Source organism: Podarcis raffonei, chromosome 10 (genome assembly GCF_027172205.1).
Source record: "Podarcis raffonei isolate rPodRaf1 chromosome 10, rPodRaf1.pri, whole genome shotgun sequence".
Classification (NCBI taxonomy): domain Eukaryota; kingdom Metazoa; phylum Chordata; class Lepidosauria; order Squamata; family Lacertidae; genus Podarcis; species Podarcis raffonei.
Window position 1 is genome coordinate 17,250,994 of NC_070611.1, and position 20,911 is coordinate 17,271,904.

The following is a 20,911-nucleotide window of genomic DNA, read 5'->3' on the forward strand; positions in this document are numbered from 1 at the left end:
GGTGATATGATAGCCATGTTCAAATATATAAAAGGATGTCACATAGAGGAGGGAGAAAGGTTGTTTTCTGCTGCTCCAGAGAAGCGGACACGGAGCAATGGATCCAAACTGCAGGAAAGAAGATTCCACCTAAACATTAGGAAGAACTTCCTGACAGTAAGAGCTGTTCGACAGTGGAATTTGCTGCCAAGGAGTGTGGTGGAGTCTCCTTCTTTGGAGGTCTTTAAGCAGAGGCTTGACAACCATATGTCAGGAGTGCTCTGATGGTGTTTCCTGCTTGGCAGGGGGTTGGACTCGATGGCCCTTGTGGTCTCTTCCAACTCTATGATTCTATGATTCTATGATTCTATGATTCTATGTATTTTGATTCTGGCTAAAGAATGTGCATTCACACATTCCACATCTGAAGCGAGCAGTGAGGTACTATTGGTTTGACTCAGAAAACAGACTGATGGAATTCAATTTCAGAATTCTGGATTTTTTAAAGTATACCAGCAGCTAACCAGAGAGACTGCTGTGTCTGACTAACTGATTCAATTTATATTTTTCATCTATATGTGGAGAACTGAAGACAACGTCTGCGTCTGCAAAAACCAGCACTCAAACTGCGTCTAAATTAGATTTGTAATGTATTGAAAGGCAAGCTCTCCAAGTCACACACAATACAGTGGTGGAGCTCAAAGTGTTAATCAGTTTCGTTACTGATCAGGTTGTTAAATGTACCAGCAGCAAACCAGCCATTAGATTCCAACCCTTATCCATCATCTTTAGGTACTAGCTGTGAAACCATTGATAGAACAGGACAAAGGATAAAAGGGATATATTGGATTTCATACTGCTCTAAGTCTCCAGTGGCTATAAAAATACATTAAATGCCAATGCTACTTGGTATTCTCTAAACGTGTTACAGAAAGAAAGGATTCATTTATATTTGGAAATTCAATAATTGCTCACCTTCTCTGTAGTAGCGACCAGAACGACCAAAGTAACTATCTTTCAAAGTGTGGTGCACTTAAATTCAGCTCTATTAAGGGCTCGCAAATGGCAAGAAAGTGAGAAGGGGAATTGGGACACCACTAGTACAAAAAGGTTCTTCTTCCCCAGTTCTTTTCTGCTTCTGCTTTTCATAGTAAACCACAGAGATGAACGTGGGCAGAATGGACATAAAATTAAGCTGCGCCCTGCTGATACCAACCAGACTATGAACATTAATCAATTAAAGAGAGGGAGAGGGAGAGGGAAAGTGTATATAGAACATATGGATGGATGACTTTGGGAATATAACAGAGCATCACTCGTTTGTTAAGATGGGAAGTGTTTTAAACGAAAATATCGTCTAGTCTAGGCTAGGGTGGGATGACAGTTAATTTCTGGTCCATGCCAATTTTGTATGTGCTCATTCATAACTCTGTTCCATCTCATTTCTGCAAGCTTTTTTTTTAAAAAAAGTTACACTAAAAACTGCAATATTCCTATTGTGCTTTTCCCATATAGTATTCATTTGAGTAAACCACCCTAAAACACACATTATGTTACACTTTTTGAGCTATGTCACAAAATTTGGAGAGATGCAAAAACTCAAGGATAATGGCAATCCAATCCAATCCACATATTACTTCGGGAACTGCAAATCAGGTTGGTTCGCTTAAAATGAAAGACTGGACCAAATCCTCAAGCATCCCTAGTCTTGACCTATAAAGTTTAGAACCCGTTCTGTAATTCTTTCCATTTATTCCAGGTTACTCCTGCTTGAATATGGCTGACCAAAAATGGATGAAGGGTAAGGTTGCCAGTGTGCTATTCAAATGTAGAAACACTCTGCAGTCCTTACTGGAAATGCCATATCAAATGCATTCTAGAATATCATTTGTCTTTTATGTGGCCACAATACATTAGAGGTTTGCAGTAATTCTATACGGGAAGATGATGTATATTGTTTGGGTGGGAGATATTAGCATTATAGGAAAAGAGGAGAGGTCTTGAACAATGATTTTCATTTGCAACATCCATTAAAAAGTAAATCTATTAAATACAATACCTAAAGATTGATTTGTAGCTGTGCAAGATTGATCAGCACAGCCAACATTAGTTATAAGTGTCACTGAGTCACAGTAATAAGCAAAAGGATTACTAAAAAGCATTTGGAAGGTCATGCCTGGTTTCTTTCTAGCATAATTAGTCATTGTGTATGGACTTCTCTGCCTGCCAGGAAACACACTGGTCGCACTGGGCCTCTGCCTGGACAAAAATAGTTGCAACATTGGGACTGTAATCAGAAAAAAGCCCAAAGCTAACTACAGTGGTACCTCGGATTAAGAACAGCCCAGTTTACAAACGATTCAATTTACGAACTCTGCAAAACCAGAAGTAGTGTCCCAGTTTGCAAACTTTACCTTGGTCTAAGAACGGAATCTGAATGGTGGAAGGGCACTGGCGGTGGGAGGCCTCATTAGGGAAGGCACGCCTTGGTTTAAGAATGGTTTCGGTTTAAGAATGGACTTCCGGAACGGATTAAGTAACTGATAACTGTAACTGATCTAAAGCAGCGAAGGGGCAGAAGCAATAGCAGCAGCACAGAAGAACAAGTCTTGGCTGACTCTAAATGGAGTGACAGCATTTGACTCTAGAGAAAAAAATGTGGCCATTTATTGACATGCTTGATGCAAAGCTTTTGATTAAAACTACACTGTGGTCTTGAGATCTGGCCACTTCTGCAGAGATACAGCAGTGTTGCAGAGATGCTTCATAACTTGGGAGAAATTATCAGAAAACTTGAAGGATGGATTATTGGGTGGGCGGGGGAAAGCTTTTTCATACCCAGCAAGCAAGCCAAGACAATACATATTTAAGTTCACAACCGTAATATTCATTGCCTATTCAAGGCAACATAATTTAGATATTTTTTAAGCTGATGGATTGCTAATTACAGTCAAACCTTGGTTCCTGAATGGCTTAGTTGCTGAACAAATCGGCCCCCGAATGCCGCAAATCTGGAAGTAAGTGTTCTGGTTTGTGAACAGTTTTCAGAAGCCAAATGTCTGATGAGGCTTGAGTGCAGCCTATAGGAAGCTGCGCCTTGGTTTTTGAATGGTTTCAGGAGTCGAACGGACTTCCGGAACAGATTAAGTTTGAGAACCAAGGTACCACTGTATGCAATCATTAGAGCAGTGAAATGCTTTAAAAGGTGCATATAAAAGATTTTGGTACTTTTAATTTCCCTTTCCTGTGCTATGTACTTACCAATCAGTTTGCTATCAATCTTGCCTTGATCCGTCTTAATGAATAAGCTAAGTGGTAGTGTTTCGTTTTCAACATGACTCTGAAGGGAGGTGGGAAAGACAATGGTTATCTCCGTTAGAAATCATCTTATATCTTAATTCACTCATCCCAAATCAAGTAGCTACCAACGACCAAGGTCATATTGTGATAGCTGTATCTTCAAAATGATGGCACAAATAACAACCACCACATACTTCTACTAGGAGATGCATTCATACGATTATAACACTTGTCAGAACAACGATAGTTGTAACCTTTCCAAAAGAATGGGAAACAGATGAATGTAACAGAAAATGATTATATATGTGTGTGTATATAATAATATCTCATTTTCAAAAGGCACATAAAGGGGAAGTGCAATGTTTAGTCATGTTTGCAGTGGGTGTTAAACAAATGTATCTTTCAAAGAACTGTGAAAAATGTGAACACAAACACATATAAATGGCTTTCATTCTAAAAGTACAGGATGCATTAGTGGCAACCACAGCAAATCGCCCTCTCCCCGTGAGCAAATTTTAACAATCCTGTTGTGTCACTTACGCGTTTGTTCAAAGTATAGATATATTTTTGAATTCCTCAATAAAAGTGAATGGCAAAAATCGGAAAATCTCATCAACATTCACCAGCCAAGGCGAACAATCTCAAGAACAGCACAGATCTTATCATTTCTTTATCTTAGGTCTATCATCAACATCAAGTCATAGCCAGCTTGTTTCATCTCCATCCTCATAGTATATTGGCCAGCCCAACAAAATGGCTTATGTGCCTGATAATCAACATTAAGCCAGTACTCCAGAGTTTAGATGTAATGGGAAACTTTGGCTTAACGAAGCCAATATCTCTGTGTCAAAGCTGGCAGTGGAGGGAAGGAGAGAAGTCTGAACACAACCAACATGTTGACTGTAGGAGGTGGAAAGGTGAGCTCATTGCTGAATGTTGCTCAGCCTTGAAGAAAGCAAGGGAGAAAGTGATCTGTAAGCACCCCACCCCACAATTTCTGATATTTACCGGTTGGATTTGAAAAAAGAAAGTTCCATCAGATGCCTTTTCCACTTTGGTCTCAAACTGAATGCGGTCATTTCCAATTCTGAAATCGCTACCCTGTAAGAGAAAGATATTGGACTTAGAATACCAGCACTAGGCAAACAGTAGTTTCACTGAGCAGCTCTGGAAACAACTGGATCAAATCGAGAGCCTTAATCATTAAACTGTGGCAACCACAACTATAACACAGATCATGTAGGCATTTTAGGTAGGACTTTACAACATTTTCTGATGCTCCAAATAGATTACTCCAAACAATTTTTAATCAAAAAGAGATGGAAAGCATGCAAAACATTTCCTCTAAGTGCTTTTCCAAAGGCAGGGGAAGGCAATATTAAGGCCCCAAATCTCATCCTTCTCAGAAAAATCACTCCACAATGAGCTCACAACTTTGGGGAACAGCCTTGGTGGACTGTGGCTTGATCTTGCCAACCCATCTTAAGGGCCTCTCTGTACCCACGTCCTGAAGGTATTTTTTTCTCCTACACTTTTTATCACAGGAGGAGTCTAAGCCCAACCCAGTGACTCCACAGTGCCAGAAGGAAATCACTGTGAGAAGGTGACTGATGGGACTCAGTCTGTGTGCAAAATATTAAAATTACTACCACAGAGCAGTACTTAAAGCAGGAAGAATTTTGCTTGATGCATTTTTAACCCCACCTTTCTATTTATCTTCACAGCCCGGTGAGGTGGGTTAGACTGAGAGAAAGTGACCGGCTCGGTGAGCTTCATGGCTAGGCAAGGATTTGAACCTAGGTTTCCCTAGTCTAAGGCCTATGCACTAGCCATCACCCCACACCCAGGAAGTGCAATACAGTGGTGCCTCGCAAGATGAAATTAATTCGTTCCTCCTCGAAGGCTGGCAGCGGGAGGAGGTCTCTCCGCTCCGCCGGCAGCCTTAGGAGCAGCCTTCCGAAGGCTGGCGGCGGGAGGAGGTCTCTCTGCCCCGCCGCCAGCCTTCGGAGCAGCCTTCCGAGGACAGTGGGGAAGACGCGCTGCGCTTCCCCGCTGTCCCGGAGATTTCCCTATGGGCTTTCGTCTTGCGAAGGAAGCCCATAGGGAAATTCGTTTTGCGAAGCGCCTCCAAAACGGAAAACCCTTTCGTCTAGCGGGTTTTTCGTCTTGCGAGGCATTCGTCTTGCGGGGCACCACTGTATAAGCAAAGGGAACTCAGATGCATCATAGTGCAGGTCTAGGGTTCCAGGCCCCAATCCCATCGCTATTCCACTTGGATCTGAAGCTCAGCGAAGTTCACACTCTCTCAACCTTAGCTAACAGGAGAGCTCTCAGGGAAATCAGAAACAATATGATAGCTACAAAACCAAATGATTTTAAAATATTTTGTTGTAAACTGATTTTAATGTTGTCTTTTAAAAATGGCTATAACCCATGCTGGGACCTTATGGTGAAGCACAGGTAAGAAATCGAAATCATCATCATCATCACTGCCACAACCAACTCTGTACTACCAGTTTGTCCAAAATGATAATTTCAGCTCTTACCAAGATCTAAAAATCGATCAATCAAGCTTCTATAGATTTACAAACACAATCTGGAAATTAGAAAGAGCTGACAGTGACTTTTGTAAATACAGCAGGAATTCTCTCCTTTCCAAGAAAGTGGCAGAACTCCCAAACAACAGCCAAGTATGAAGCAAGAATGAACTAAGATGAAGATGGTGGAGAAAGTGAAAGTGTAGTCACAAAATCTGCATTGTATGTGCTCTTAATGCTATTTCCCCAGCCAAAATAACCAACTTATGAACTGCCAAATGAGGAATTCCTACATTTCAGCCATGTCACAATGCTGAAAGGGGTGCTCTTGAACACACAGCAGAAAGAATTTGAGAAAGTCATTAAAAAGGCAGCTTGCTGAGAGGTTGCCGCAGAAAGACCTGAGGTGTCCCATCCCAAGAATAATTTTTTTGAGGGAAGAGTTGATTCTCTGCCTTTTCTTCCTCTCCTTGCCTTACTCATTAGTGAGGGAAACAGGGAAGGCAGACTACAGAGAGAGGTGGCAAGAAATGGCCCAGAACTCTTTCACTTTCATTCCCTTGCTTTTCATATTGCCCTTCTCAGGGGCGAGATACTTCTCCACAATACGGCTAGGATGTATTTGGAAAGGAACTCAAAGGGTAAGTTGGGTTACTGAAGAGAAAAAATATTTTAATTAAAGAAATTTCGAGCAGGTAGCAGATTCAGGAAGCAAGGAGGTACGAAGGCTCTGACAGGCTCTTCTGACAGGCTCTCAGGCAAGACAAATGTTGATGTAATCCAAAATCTAAAGTTCAAGAGAAACTTTACAGCCCCAAACAGGAATGTTGCGGTGATTTTAAAGGGGTGGTCCTGGAGCCACGATGGTGCCACTGAATAGTTTTGACCGGGAGATTAAATCGTAAAGTATAAAGGTGTCTAGGTTAGGTAGCATGCTAAATTCTAGATTGTTTGGCAAGAGGGAACATCCCTCTCTGTTGTTGTTGTTGTTTAGTCGTTTAGTCGTGTCCGACTCTTCGTGACCCCATGGACCAGAGCACGCCAGGCACCTCTGTCCTCCACTACCTCCCGCAGTTTGGTCAGACTCATGTTTGTGGCTTCGAGAACACTATCCAACCATCTCATCCTCTGTCGCCCCCTTCTCCTTGTGCCCTCCATCTTTCCCAGCATCAGTGTCTTCTCCAGGGAGTCTTCTCTTCTCATGAGGTGGCCAAAGTACTGGAGCCTCAGCTTCACGATCTGTCCTTCCAGTGAGCACTCAGGGCTGATTTCATTAAGAATGGATGCGTTTGATCTTCTTGCAGTCCATGGGACTCTCAAGAGTCTTCTCCAGCACCATAATTCAAAAGCATCAATTCTTCGGCGATCAGCCTTCTTTATGGTCCAGCTCTCACTTCCATACATCACTACTGGGAAAACCATGGCTTTAACTATACGGATCTTTGTTGGCAAGGTGACGTCTCTACTTCTCAAGATGCTGTCTAGGCCTGTCATTGCCCTTCTCCCAAGAAGCAGGCGTCTTTTAATTTCGTGGCTGCTGTCACCATCTGCAGTGATCATGGAGCCCAAGAAAGTAAAATCTCTCACTGCCTCCATTTCTTCCCCTTCTATTTGCCAGGAGGTGATGGGACCAGTGGCCATGATCTTCGTTTTTTTGATGTTGAGCCTCAGACCATATTTTGCGCTCTCCTCTTTCACCCTCATTAAAAGGTTCTTTAATTCCTCCTCACTTTCTGCCATCAAGGTTGTGTCATCTGCATATCTGAGGTTGTTGATATTTCTTCCGGCAATCTTAATTCCAGCTTGGGATTCATCCAGCCCAGCCTTTCGCATGATGTATTCTGCGTATAAATTAAATAAGCAGGGAGACAAAATACAGCCTTGTCGTACGCCTTTTCCAATTTTGAACCAATCAGTTGTTCCATATCCAGTTCTAACTGTAGCTTCTTGTCCCACATAGAGATTTCTCAGGAGACAGATGAGGTGATCAGGCACTCCCATTTCTTTAAGAACTTGCCATAGTTTGCTGTGGTCGACACAGTCAAAGGCTTTTGCATAGTCAATGAAGCAGAAGTAGATGTCTTTCTGGAACTCTCTAGCTTTCTCCATAATCCAGCGCATGTTTGCAATTTGGTCTCTGGTTCCTCTGCCTCTTCTAAATCCAGCTTGCACTTCTGGGAGTTCTCGATCCACATACTGTTTGAGCCTTCCTTGTAGAATTTTAAGCATAACCTTGCTAGCGTGTGAAATGAGTGCAATTGTGCGGTAGTTGGAGCATTCTTTGGCACTGCCCTTCTTTGGGATTGGGATGTAGACTGATCTTCTCCAATCTTCTGGCCACTGCTGAGTTTTCCAAATTTGCTGGCATATTGAGTGTAGCACCTTAACAGCATCATCTTTTAAAATTTTAAATAGTTCAGCTGGAATACCATCACTTCCACTGGCCTTGTTATTTGCAGTGCTTTCTAAGGCCCATTTGACTTCATGGATCACTGCCTTGCCGTGGCGAAGGGGCTTGAAGAACTCAGAGAAGCTATGAACTACGCCGAGCAGGGCACACAAGATGAACAGGTCATAGTGGAGAGTTTTGACCAAACGTGATCCACCTGGAGGAGGAACCGGCAAGCCACTCCAGTATCCTTGCCAAGAAAACTCCATGGACAAAGACAACATCCCTCTCTATGTTCTATTAATGCAGAAAGGTTTCTTCCATTAGCAGATCCTGTTAGATCGAAAGGATGTACAGTGGTACCTCAAGTTACATACGCTTCAGGTTACAGACTCCACTAACCCAGAAATAGTACCTCGGGTTAAGAACTTTGCTTCAGGATGAGAACAGAAATTGTGCTCCAGTGGCACAGCAGCAGCAGGAAGCCCCATTAGCTAAAGTGGTGCTTCAGGTTAAGAACAGTTTCAGGTTAAGAACGGACCTCTGGAACGAATTAAGTACTTAACCCGAGGTACCACTGTATAGAGGAGATGACCTGAAAGCACGCAAATTAACATTCCCAAAGCAAAGGCTACCATCGTAGAGACCCCGCAGCTGAGTACACAGAAAAGTCTGGTAAGCCGTTGTAAAAGTGTGGGTACCTGAGCAATTGATGCTTTAATAGTGAGGGGAATACTGCAAGTCACCCACACAGTGATAACTCCTCCTTCAAGTAGTTACTTGTGAATTGGACTCCCATGTCCAATTTGTAGCCAGGGTTTCTGTCTGCTAAATCTTAAGGGACTTTTATGGACAAAATTTCAGTAGCGGTATGGACTGAAACATATTTTTTGTTGATCTGATCTTCCTACAACAATTGCCATTTTTGCCACCCATCTAAGACGTTGAAAGCTGAAGGGGGGTGGGACTCAGCAGATGAGATTCCTGATGCCCAATAGAAAGTTTGGTTACCATAAAACTGGTAGTGTAGTTAATTCCAGTAGGTAAAAATAACATGATACTCATACAATAGAATATTTCCTGCAATTTGAAGCTGAATGAATCTAGAATTATCTGTCAACTACAAAAGTATCTCTCTCTTTCACACACATTCCCCCCCTCCCCCAAGCCCAGGAATTCAATATAATTCAGGGATAGCGAGATTGTAAAGATTTCTGCAGTAATCTGTGGATGGGAGTGGCCAGTGAAAATTGAAACCTGATTGTTGTAGAATGAACTATGTTCATAATAACATTCAGAAGGGGGGTGTCAATCTATGGAAGCTGAGGGCTTTAGATTGTGCTTTTTGTCTTCTCCAAAGGAACCCAAGAGAGTAAAAAGCCTAGGGTAGAGTAGACAGGGTATCCTTGCCAAGAGGTCTAAGTTTCCAGCTATAGGTATTCATGTCCGGTAACCTCCTGAGAGATATCTGACAAGAGTAGTGGACTGGAAACTGCAAACTAAAGCACTAAGGCAGCTCTTGGTTCAAAGTGAACCGTATCAGAGGAACCATGGAGCTGTGTCACAAATACAAAGGACACAATAAATTTATGGTGTGGTGTCAGTCATGAGGATTTACAATAGGCAAATTGTGTCCTTCATTACTCAACATTTTGTAAATGTTTTTCAGAGAGCTTTTGGCACATGAGCTTTACGCACGGCTACCTTTGAAGCTGACTCGGAAACTATGATTGATCCAGAATGCGGCAGCTAGACTGGTGACTGGGAGCAGCCGCCAGGACCATACAACACTGGTCCTAAAGGATCTACAATGGCTTCCAGGACATTTCCAAGCACAATTCCAAGTGTTGAAGGAACACCTCCAACTCCATCATTGAGCCTGGACAACCGAGGCCCAGCTCTGAGGGCCTCATTGCAAGACATGAAGCTACAGGGAACCAGGCCAAGGGCCTTCTTCATAGTGGCGCCCACCCTGTGGAAAGCCTTCCCATCAGATGTCAAACAGATGAACAACTATTTGAATTTTAGAAGACATCAGAAGGCAGCCCAGTTTAGTGATGTTTTTAATGGTAGATGTTTTACTGTGTTTTTAATATTTTGTTGGAAGCTGCCCAGAGTGGCTGGGGCAACCCAGTCAGATGGACAGCATATAACAGGCACCCCCAACCTGCGGCCCTTCAGATGTTTTGGCCTACAACTCCCATGATCCCTAGCTAACAGGACCAGTGGTCAGGGATGATGGCAATTGTAGTCCAAAACATCTGGAGGCCCAAAGGTTGAGGATGCCTGGCATATAACAACTACTACTGGCGCTGCTACTATATTGCTTTCTAAAACATGGAGGCCACAGTGGAATGGATGACTGTAGTTGTTCCATGCTGCTGCTACATGTACTTCTTCTGGCGCCACAGACAAACCACCATCAGAAGAGGACACACTAAGGAAAAACAAATCTTTCACAGAGCATCCCTGCACATCACTTCAAGGGTATGTGTGGGCACAGAGGGAACAGGATTACATATGTATTCCTGTTTATAGCTCAACACAGCTGCACTGCACCCACACCTAACCTTTTTTTTATTTTTTCCTACTGCAGCCATATCCATATCCTGTAATTAAAACCGCACAAATATTGATTGCTACATCCAAGACGAGGCATAGGAAGCCCCAAACTACATTTAGAGCAGCTGTCCATTAAATGCGAAACACTAACCTCTCAAGGGCCTTTATGACAGAGACCGTTGGGGAATGAGCAAAACCTCGCTTAATGGACTATTTCACAATAATCTGCATTTCACATAAAAGTATCACACTGTTCCTAGGCTATAAACATAGACCAACAAAGCTCCAGGAACTGTTACGTTCAAGATGCAACTTCTCAGATACGGCTCGTCTGATACAGCCATTGAGGTACAAAGCCAAAGAAGGTGTGGTGGAATTTTCTAGAAGGAATGGAGATGGCTGAAGGAGGAACAAGATGAAGAAGGAGCAGAAGGGGCAGACTTGGTTGCCTTTCTGGACACCTGGGAACACCCTCATTATTCTTCATGACTGCAAAGACTATCTCATACCCTTTTAAAATGTGGCTCTTTTCTGGGGGAGTATTATTTGGTTGTTGTTTTTATTCTGATTATATATGTTGTGATCTTTTCTGTGAACAGCCCTGAGACCTCCGGGTATAGGGCGGTATATGAACTCAATAAATAATAATAATATTGTTTCTCCACACCAGTGAACGGTGGGAGACCCAGTACCCCTTCATCCTGGAGAAAAATGGGGCAGCTATGACAGCGACAGCTAAAGAGCAGTTTAAGAACCACTGATTTAAGAGACACACATATAATTCGCTTACATTACACATGAGAGATGTTTCGCAACACCAAAAACGTTTCAGCTTAGCATGGGGAAGGGAGGAAATGTAAAAACAGTTTTATCATCCCTGACAAATGTCGGGGGGGGGGATGTTTGGCAACATAGCGAAGCTATAAAATACGGCAGACACTTCAACAAAAGATATAAACTAGACAAATAAGTTTCTCTGCTCATTATAACGTTAAGTCAAATGCAACAAACACGACAAGTAAATCAAAGAACAAAAAGCATACATGTTCTTAATTATTTACCCACATCAACAGTATAATATTGAAGACTACTGTTATATTTGTGAAATATTTATGAAAGCAAGCTTAAAGAAATCATCAGTCATGTCTGCAAGGAATTGTTCAATGTCTATTTAGAACTGTGTAACATTATTTGCACAAGGAGTTTGTAAACAGCAGACTTCAGAAGAGGACACTGTTCAAGAACTGCTGAGATGTATATAATATTAAAATATATTCAAGCACTTTGTGAAAATTACCTCATAATAATCCAGATTCTTTCCTTCAAAAGATACTTTTGTTGAGACTTCCATGGGTATTATTTTAGGGTTGGGATCTAGAAAGTGCGGGCATTTTTCCGCCTAGGAGAAAAACATACACATTTTCATATGCAATTAAAACTCAAAATATTATATTGCAAAACATCTGCACCTACTTTGGACAATTGAATTTTTGTTGTTCTGAAGATCTTCATGCTTAGTGACAGATTTGATTACAGTTTTTCAAATTAGACATGCTAAAAATGACTGCAGCATATGTTGAACTTTCATTCCCATTCTTGAAATTCCTTTCCAGCCATTTAAGTAAAACAGCAAAATGGACTGAAAAGAAAACATTGAACAGCTTCCCAGTCACTTCACTCCAATATTTATTTCCATTCCCCACCAAGGAGTTAGAAAATCCCCAGAATTACCCCCCCCCGAAGTTACTTTCAGATTGCTGCTATTCCTTTCCAATTTATTTCCGTGTCGAGGTCCCCAGGGCCACCCCAATAACTCACACATCACACAGAATTTTTTGTTTAAGATTTTTGGCATAATTTTGGCCACAACTTTATTAAAATACAAATTTGTGAGTGGTTGCTTAGGCATTGGTTGCGACTATCTGCCCCCGCCATGGGGGACAGACTGACATTCCGCACGATGCGAAAGTCAGAATAGAGGAATACACTTGGGGGTAGCGACGGAGCAGGGAACCTGCCCTCACCCCAAATGCAACCAGGAGCTCATTGCTATGGCCCGAGCCCCCTTGACAGAGTGGACAAGCAATAGTTAGCCCCCAATTCCTTTAACGGCATCCCTTGCAGCAGCAACATTAGAGGGGCAGGCACTCAACCTACCAAGGGCAAGCACTCAACCACTGCCCCTCAACCAACCAAACCATAAACCAATGCCTAACCGCAACCTTACAAGTTGTGACGATTTGCTACGCAGTAGGCAAAAACCAAATGGCCCCAGCCAATCAGCCAGATGGACAAAATTCCTACTGGGCCCCTGCCCCAAGAGCAGACGACCCCATGACAGGCATAGCAAGGTCAAAGTGAACAACCCTAATTCTAGGGAGCTGGGGATGGGCAATCCGATGAACGAGCGAAAAGAGGAAGCCTTAGCCTCGTGCAAGGAGTTTAAGCATTTCTGGCTGTCAATCAACAAATGGCAACATTAACTTCTTCCCAACAACAAGGGAAGCCCCAATCGCATCAGTGGCCAACGATCAATTAGCCCACCCCCAACTTTGGAGTGTCCTGGTGGCCCCCACCGCAACACGTGCTCTCCATGAAGGAGAACACGCTTTACAAAAACAAAACAAACAAATAAATAAAAATAAAATAGAAACCACCACTTAAATACAGTGGTACCTCTGGTTACGAACTTAATTCATTCCTGAGCTCCGTTCTCAACTTGAAACCGTTCTTAACCTGAGGCACGCTTTCACTAATGGGGCCTCCGGCATGCAATTTCCGCTTGCACCCCGGGGCAATGTTTGCAACCAGGAGCAACTACTTCCGGGTTAGCGGCGCTCGTAACCCGAAGTGTTCGCAAGGAGGACGGTTTATAACCAGAGGTATTGCTGTATTTAAATAAGATCTGTTCATACTACTTTTAAAAGTTTTACCATATTTTGCTGAATCACATCTGTTTCTGAAGAAGAGTCCCCACAGGAGTGGGTTTTCCAGTCCCACTGGCAATTCCATCTACTGCTTGCACAGGAATAACACCTGTATGGATAAGCCAAAAGGTTGAGATTTGTTGTTCCTTTCTTCCCTTTACAAGGCTTCCTTAGAATTTCATTTCATATAGCAATAAATAAATTCCACTTTTTCAGAGAACAAAATTGTATTGTGGATTGTCAGCTGCCACACAAACAGTCCAAGGATTGTCTCCTGGGTTTCCAGTTGAAACAGAGTCACATGTTTTGCAAGAATGACTTAAAAGTCACAAGCACCACAAAGTAAATGGGAAATTCAGAAATCTGAAAGGAGCCATGTCCCTGAGATGGCCATGTCTTTTATTTAATTTATATATTTTCTTTAAGACCCCACTTAATCATTAACATTTCTAATCATGGGAAGTGATATTTAAAGTTGGTCAGCTGTGGTGATACTTTCTCCTCCCGTGGTAGACCTGAGAAGCATGGAAAGCTCAAAGGAAGTGGTCTGAAACCAAGATCCAGAAAGTACTCTGGATATTAGAACATATTTATTACTAATACAATCCAGGGACTCCTAAGTTTCATTTTGGGGTGAGTGTTCCTTAGTAAGTGAAAAACAACAACAGTATGTTTGTGCCCCAAAGTGTCAAATTGACAAAACAATGATGGACAGAAGAAAAAAATAATAGATCAGGCATGTCCAACTTCCAAGTAGGCTGTGATCTACTATCCAGTATCAAAAACTGGCAGCAATCTACCCCAGTCTCCCATCGTCATTCTTCAGCAAGCGTTCCTTTCTCCCACCCCCTCCAAAGTCATTAAAAATTATTAAACAAACAAACAAACAAATAAATAAAGGGGTCTTTATTTCACAGATACAGTAGTTATGTTTGGATATCATCATGGCAGAGCCAAATAGTTACTAGATGGACAATTAACTAAACAAATGAGAAAAGTCAAACGATATTTAGATATTAGGTTTCACAGATCTGAGGAGCCAGTCGGAGCACGCCAGGCTTCTCTCTCTCTCGGCCTACCAAAACCATGGGTAGGCAAACTAAGGCCCAGGGGCCGGATCCGGCCCAATCGCCTTCTAAATCCGGCCTGCGGACGGTCTGGGAATCAGCGTATTTTTACATGAGTATTTAAAATGCACCTCTGGGTTATTTGTGGGGCCTGCCTAGTGTTTTTACATGAGTAGAATGTGTCCTTTTATTTAAAATGCATCTCTGGGCTATTTGTGGGGCATAAGAATTCGTTCACCCCCCCAATATAGTCTGCCCCCCCCCACAAGGTCTGAGGGACAGTGGACTGGCCCCCTGCTGAAAAAGTTTGCTGACCCCTGACCAAAACCAATCCTGCGATCGATCAACATGTTGGACATGCCTGTCTTAGATATATTATATCATCAAAGATCAAATGCAGCAGAATTAAGACATGGTGAACGCACAACACGGAAAGATGAAGTAGGGCAGCATGTTTTTCGTAATATGCTTTGTGGAGCCTGATGAAAGGGAAGCAAAAGTACTGTGCAAATAAAATAGGAACACTTCAGTTCACTCAAGAGACTTCACTATTATAATATTTGAATGCACGTTGGGTTTGCTGGATAGGATGGAGAATGAAGTTAGGCAGCTAGATACTTACGGTTCATTTTCAATACGGTTTATAGCTTCTCTACAGTCATAAAAAGGATATGTACCCGATGCAAGAAATATATTATCACCAAAGGTCAGGCGCAGTAGAACCAAGACATAATCTACAAAAAAATAAAAAGAGAATTATTTGCGTGGGGGTGCTTTATAATGAATACTTCTTGGTACAATGTTAATGCCCATCCAATACATTTCTTGATCTTGTGGGGGTGAGTGTGAGAACCTTCTGTTCACCCTAAATGAAACTGCATTAAATGTCCAGGAACTAAATGGAAGAAAGAAAAAGAAAACCTGATAGAAGTATGATAAAATGTTTAAAAGTCCCCAACTATTAGATCAGGAAAATGCCTATTCGAAAGGGACAACGTATTCTACTACTGAAAAATGCAAGTCAGAAAAACCAAGGAAATTAAGGCACATGAATTCAGAAGATGGTGCTTTTTATTTTTATTTTTATTTTTTTACACTGTCAGGGTGTGCAATTTATGAATCACACACTATGAATAAAACAAAAGGAGTTTGGGGTTTCTGAAATAACCAGTATGTGCTCAAAATACAGTGGTACCTCGGGTTACATACGCTTCAAGTTACATACGCTTCAGGTTACAGACTCCGCTAACCCAGAAATAGTGCTTCAGGTTAAGAACTTTGCTCGAGGATAAGAACAGAAATTGTGCTCCGGCGGCGCGGCAGTGGCAGGAGGCCCCATTAGCTAAAGTGGTGCTTCAGGTTAAGAACAGTTTCAGGTTAAGTACGTGGAACGAATTAAGTACTTAACCTGAGGTACCACTGTAATAAGCAAAACATAGCAATTTGGAAAGCTGGTCGACTTCCTCCATATACTTCCTCCATTAATGGGATTCTAATCTGGATTATTGCTGAACTCAGGATCAAGAGCTATATATAAAAATGGGAACTTCCTCAATGAGGCTTCCAGCTATTCCTTTTCCGGAAATCATTAAACCCCTCTGACAAGTTATTTCACAAGCTATTGAGCAATTTCAAACTCAGCTTTCTTCTAACAGCTTTTTGAAAGAGTGGTGACAGCTCAGATTTAAACCCACTTTCTGAAGAATTCTATTGAAAATTCCAGGTTGTTTTTCACTTTATCTCATATACTGGGGTCAGCTGAAAATTGCTGTTGTTGTTGTTTTTTAAGTGCCAGTTAATTCCAACTACTGTATGTATGTATGTATGTATGTATGTATGTATGTATTTAAAATGCTATTTACAAGTATTTGCTAAATCTTCTCAGGAGAAATGGCTGAGATTTCATACAGTCCACTGGGAACTACTGATTCTCACATGCAACAATCTATAAAATATGGCATCATATGGCATAAAGTGTGTGCTTGCTACTGTCAATAAAAATTTATGGATTGCTAACAAGCACAAAATGCGTATATAAAGCCAGAAATGAACAAAATTTCACAGTAATTATGTATCATCAACAAGAGATTGCCTCTGTTAAGGTTCTCATCTTTGGAACTTGGGTACATTGTGTGGGCATTTTATGAGGTCGTTTTTCCTTGATCTTGGGAATGTGATGGGGCACAAGGCTACCAGGACTAACATGGCAACAACATCAAAATTTCCAACACAGTTTTCATTCTTCATTAACCAACAGGGGCTCTCTAATGCTTACCAATGTTGAAGGTGAATGCATAGCATGGGGAGGGGGGCCAATGGGGCTGTTGCTGCCACCACCCAGCCCTGACAGGAACCAAGAGTTAAAGGGCACCATACTTGCCTTGCCCCGGGCACTGCCAACCCACGCTATGCCACAGCTTATCCTCCACTCTTTACAGGTTTCGTGCAGGCAGTATTGGGGGTAGTGTGGCTATTGCATGTAGCAGCTGCCAATCTTTCTAATTCAAAAGGATGACTGGTTACACGTCTTGGGCCAATACGAAGAGCAATGGGTTAGGTAGGGAACGTATGTGTGCTTCCAAAGCAATTACTATAAGTGCCGTATTTTTCGCTCCATAAGACGCACCTAGTTTTTAGAGGAGGAAAGGGGGAAAGCCCCGCTTTTTTTGGGATCAGGTCACAGTTGTGCAGCTTCTTTTGCAAAGGGGAAAAGCCCCGGTTTATTTGAGGATCAGCTCAAAGTTGTTGAGCTTACTTTGCAAAGGGAAAAAATCCTGTTTTTATGGGGTTCAACTCACAGTTCTGCAGCTTCTTTAGGAAAGGAAAGGGAGCCGTTTCTACAGTTTCCAGACAGATAATCTAATCAGCCAGTCACATGCCGCTGGGGAAACAAACAGGCTCCGTTTGCAGAACATTCAACAATGGAGGCCTGGGCAAGGGGCCGGGGCTGGAAAGGGAGCCAGCGATCAACCACACATTCGCTCCATAAGACGCACAGACATTTCCCCTTACTTTTTAGGAGGAAAAAAGTGTGTCTTATGGAGCGAAAAATACGGTAGATACCTTCAAAGTTGGAAAGCACAGGCATATATATTAAATGTGAAGACCTGGTCTTTTATTTACCTTGGCCTTTTGTCGTTGGAGGAATTTCAACAGGAGGCTCGCAGGTAATAGTCCCTTCTTGTAAGTCCGCCTTACGGCTTGTTTCCCCAAAATGACACCAAAGCTGGTCATCTCCATTTAAAACTGGGAAAGGGCTGAGAGTCAATTCTACCTGAAAATGCAAGCAAAAAGAGGTTGTCAGAAAGCAACAAATAAGAAAAAACCGTAGATTCCCACATGGAGGAGGCAGAGAGGAAGGGTAACAGGGACAGTAGCAGCAAGGAAGAGGAAAAAGGAATGGAAGCAAATGTGTTGCACTGGTGGAAAAAACCCCCGAAGAAAGCTTACTAGTGCCACATGTTTTAATATTACAATAATGTCCTCTTCGCTGATAACTAGGATTCTTAACAACCTTATTGTAATTAAGGGGCCATAGTTCAAGGGTAGTGCTTAGCATCTCAAGTTGAAAAAAAGTAGCATGATTGCAAAAGACCCTGGAGAGCTCCCACCAGAATAGACAGTACCAGAAAGGTCTGACTGTGAAACACAGCTTTTTATGTTCAAGCCTCAAGCCAGAGGATGGCAACACAGAAATCAGGGCTACATTCAAAAGGAGTGACAAAATGGCTTTAGGCAAGCACTACGTACATTGCCTGATGTAACTAGGCACTATAGATCACTTTAGAACACACACACACACACACAGCAGAATAGTATTTTAAAGTAATCTATTTTTTATAATTTTTATTCAGTTTTTAGCAATATAACCATTTAACAATGCACAACACTTATGCATCCCCGATCTGGATAACACAGAAACAAAAAAGGAATATTTCTAATTGAGATAAAGTCATTTATTTATTTTAAAGTATAGTTATGAAATCAAATTACTTTCCTTATTAGGTTATTAAGAAAACGGAACCAGAACTAACATCCTACAAGACTATATAGGAGTATTTCTTCTGATATTCTTAAACTCCACCTTGCCAAGATCAGTATTTTGAGAGACAGCTGTTCCATAAAGCCAAAGTAAAATACCATATTTTTTGCTCTATAAGACTCACTTTTTCCTCCTAAAAAGTAAGGGGAAATGTGTGTGCGTCTTATGGAGTGAATGCAGGTTGTGCAGCTATCCCAGAAGCCAGAACAGCAAGAGGAATTGCTGCTTTCACTGCGCAGTGATCCCTCTTGCTCCTTTGGCTTCTGAGATTCAGAATATTTTTTTTCTTGTTTTCCTCCTCCAAAAACTAGGTGCATCTTGTGGTCTGGTGCATCTTATAGAGCAAAAAATGCAGTAATTCCAAACATATTGGGAGATTTGTGGCACCTAATTTGCTGTTCTCTTCTGTAGTCCTCAGAATGTCATTCCTCAAAATGCAGAATGCAACATAGATCAGAACACAGAACGTAGATCTGTCCTTTTGGTACCTCCAAAGGAGGATTGCTCATAAAACAAGACCAAAACTAGTTTAAAATGCATGATAATGATAGTGACTCCAAACACCCTCTCTGTTGGGCTAGGTATGTGTGTGAGGCCCGATGCAAGTCATTTCGGAACCAGGGATCTGGTCTTGAATCTGCTAAATCCCAAGCTGGCACAACTGATATCAAATGACAATTTGCCTGCACCCTGACTTCTGTTCCAGCTGGCAAGTGGCAGGCTTGCAGGTGTAGCTGTGGTGCTGCTGCTACCTAACCAGGAAGTTGGACCTGCAGGGTGACATTTGCACAAAACTATCTTTGAAGGAGGTCACTTTAAAAAACATAATAATCTTAATACTATTATGGTTTGGGGAAGCAGGCATTTTGTTCTCCCACCCAAAAAATGTTGCAAACTAGCTGTGTATACTGCAAACTGTGCTGTGCTGTTCTTTGTAAGTTGGACTGAAAAGCACACCATTTAAATTTTGTGTCACGGCACTCTTGATCGGTGCAGACTTCCATAAGAAGCTATAGCGTGCATTGGTCATTCTGTCGCATTCCACCAGGAAGAAAGCCTGGGGGATTCATTGAAGTAGAAACAGAAATATCCCCAGTAAGTATTACATCCTTAACTGAAAACCCTTCTTTTCCCCTTGGCGAAAAGCTTGGCAGAGATGGAATTACACTCTGTCATCTTGTCCTAAAATGTGCTAGAAAAAAAGAGTGTGTTCTGCAGGGTTTGTTTTGTTTTGGCTTTTGGAAAGCACAAATGCAACATCTATTGAGCACAGAAGTTATTCAAACTTTTCCAACATAATTAAAGCACGTTAACCACACTGCAACAATAGCCGGAGGACACAGCAGGAGTCACAAGTCAGCCTGGAAAGAATCAAGACGCTTGTTTTGAAAGGGCAACAAAGACAAACTTTCCTCCAAAAACCTTCATTCACAATTGGAGAGATGAAGTAGAGCTTTGGGCTGCTGGGGGACAGAAATAAAAAGTTTCCTGACAAAGAGGGATGTCTGGTGGCTTCGTGAGCCTCAGGGAAAATAGCCAACTGAGCATTCAAGTGTTTGATTATTTCTGTTATATAAGGAAACAAGCAGCTGGAACGAAGGTGAGAAAACAGGGTGGGTTAAAAATTTGCTTGAATTGACCGGATGCTTGAGGACACACCGAGCTGTCTGCATGCTCTCTCTTTTTAATGTTTCATTCTGCTTTTGTCCGCTGTTGTGTGACTTTAGCAATTGTACGGCCTATTTTCCCCCCAACTGAGACAGTTTTCCCTTTGGGAACTGTAAGATACCTGTAGTGAATAAATGAACCATACGAAAAAGGGAATCTAGCTGTATAGACAGAGTGAGAAAGTGCTGTGTGTGTGTCCTCTTGTTCTAAAATAAATCATTAAAAAAAACACACCTTTGTTTCCCACCCCCTAAGCAGAACATTTTCTTTATTCTATAAAGCAGTGCACTTGTTCTGTCATTTACACAAACACATAACATTTAGGTGGTCTGAAACTTCCATTACTTCTTTTAAATTGGGGTGTAGAAACTCTGGCTCACAGATCAGAAGTGGACTGCGAGGCCACTCTGCCCAAATCATACCCACTGGTACATCAGTTG

The 20,911-nt window shown here is 42.0% G+C and overlaps 1 protein-coding gene across 4 annotated transcripts in view; it reads right to left on the reverse strand.

Annotated features, from left to right (window-relative positions):
- Positions 1-20,911, reverse strand: part of PLXNB2 (plexin B2) — a 349,645-nt gene that overhangs the window by 70,352 nt on the left and 258,382 nt on the right. For all 4 annotated transcript variants that reach the window (XM_053406823.1, XM_053406826.1, XM_053406825.1 and 1 more), the window contains 6 exons: positions 17,885-18,035; positions 15,384-15,495; positions 13,701-13,803; positions 12,065-12,166; positions 4,288-4,380; positions 3,241-3,319 (listed from right to left, as the gene is read on the reverse strand). In XM_053406823.1, coding sequence (XP_053262798.1) covers positions 3,241-3,319; positions 4,288-4,380; positions 12,065-12,166; positions 13,701-13,803; positions 15,384-15,495; positions 17,885-18,035 — 640 coding nt within the window. The remainder of the gene's footprint in view (positions 1-3,240; positions 3,320-4,287; positions 4,381-12,064; positions 12,167-13,700; positions 13,804-15,383; positions 15,496-17,884; positions 18,036-20,911) is intronic.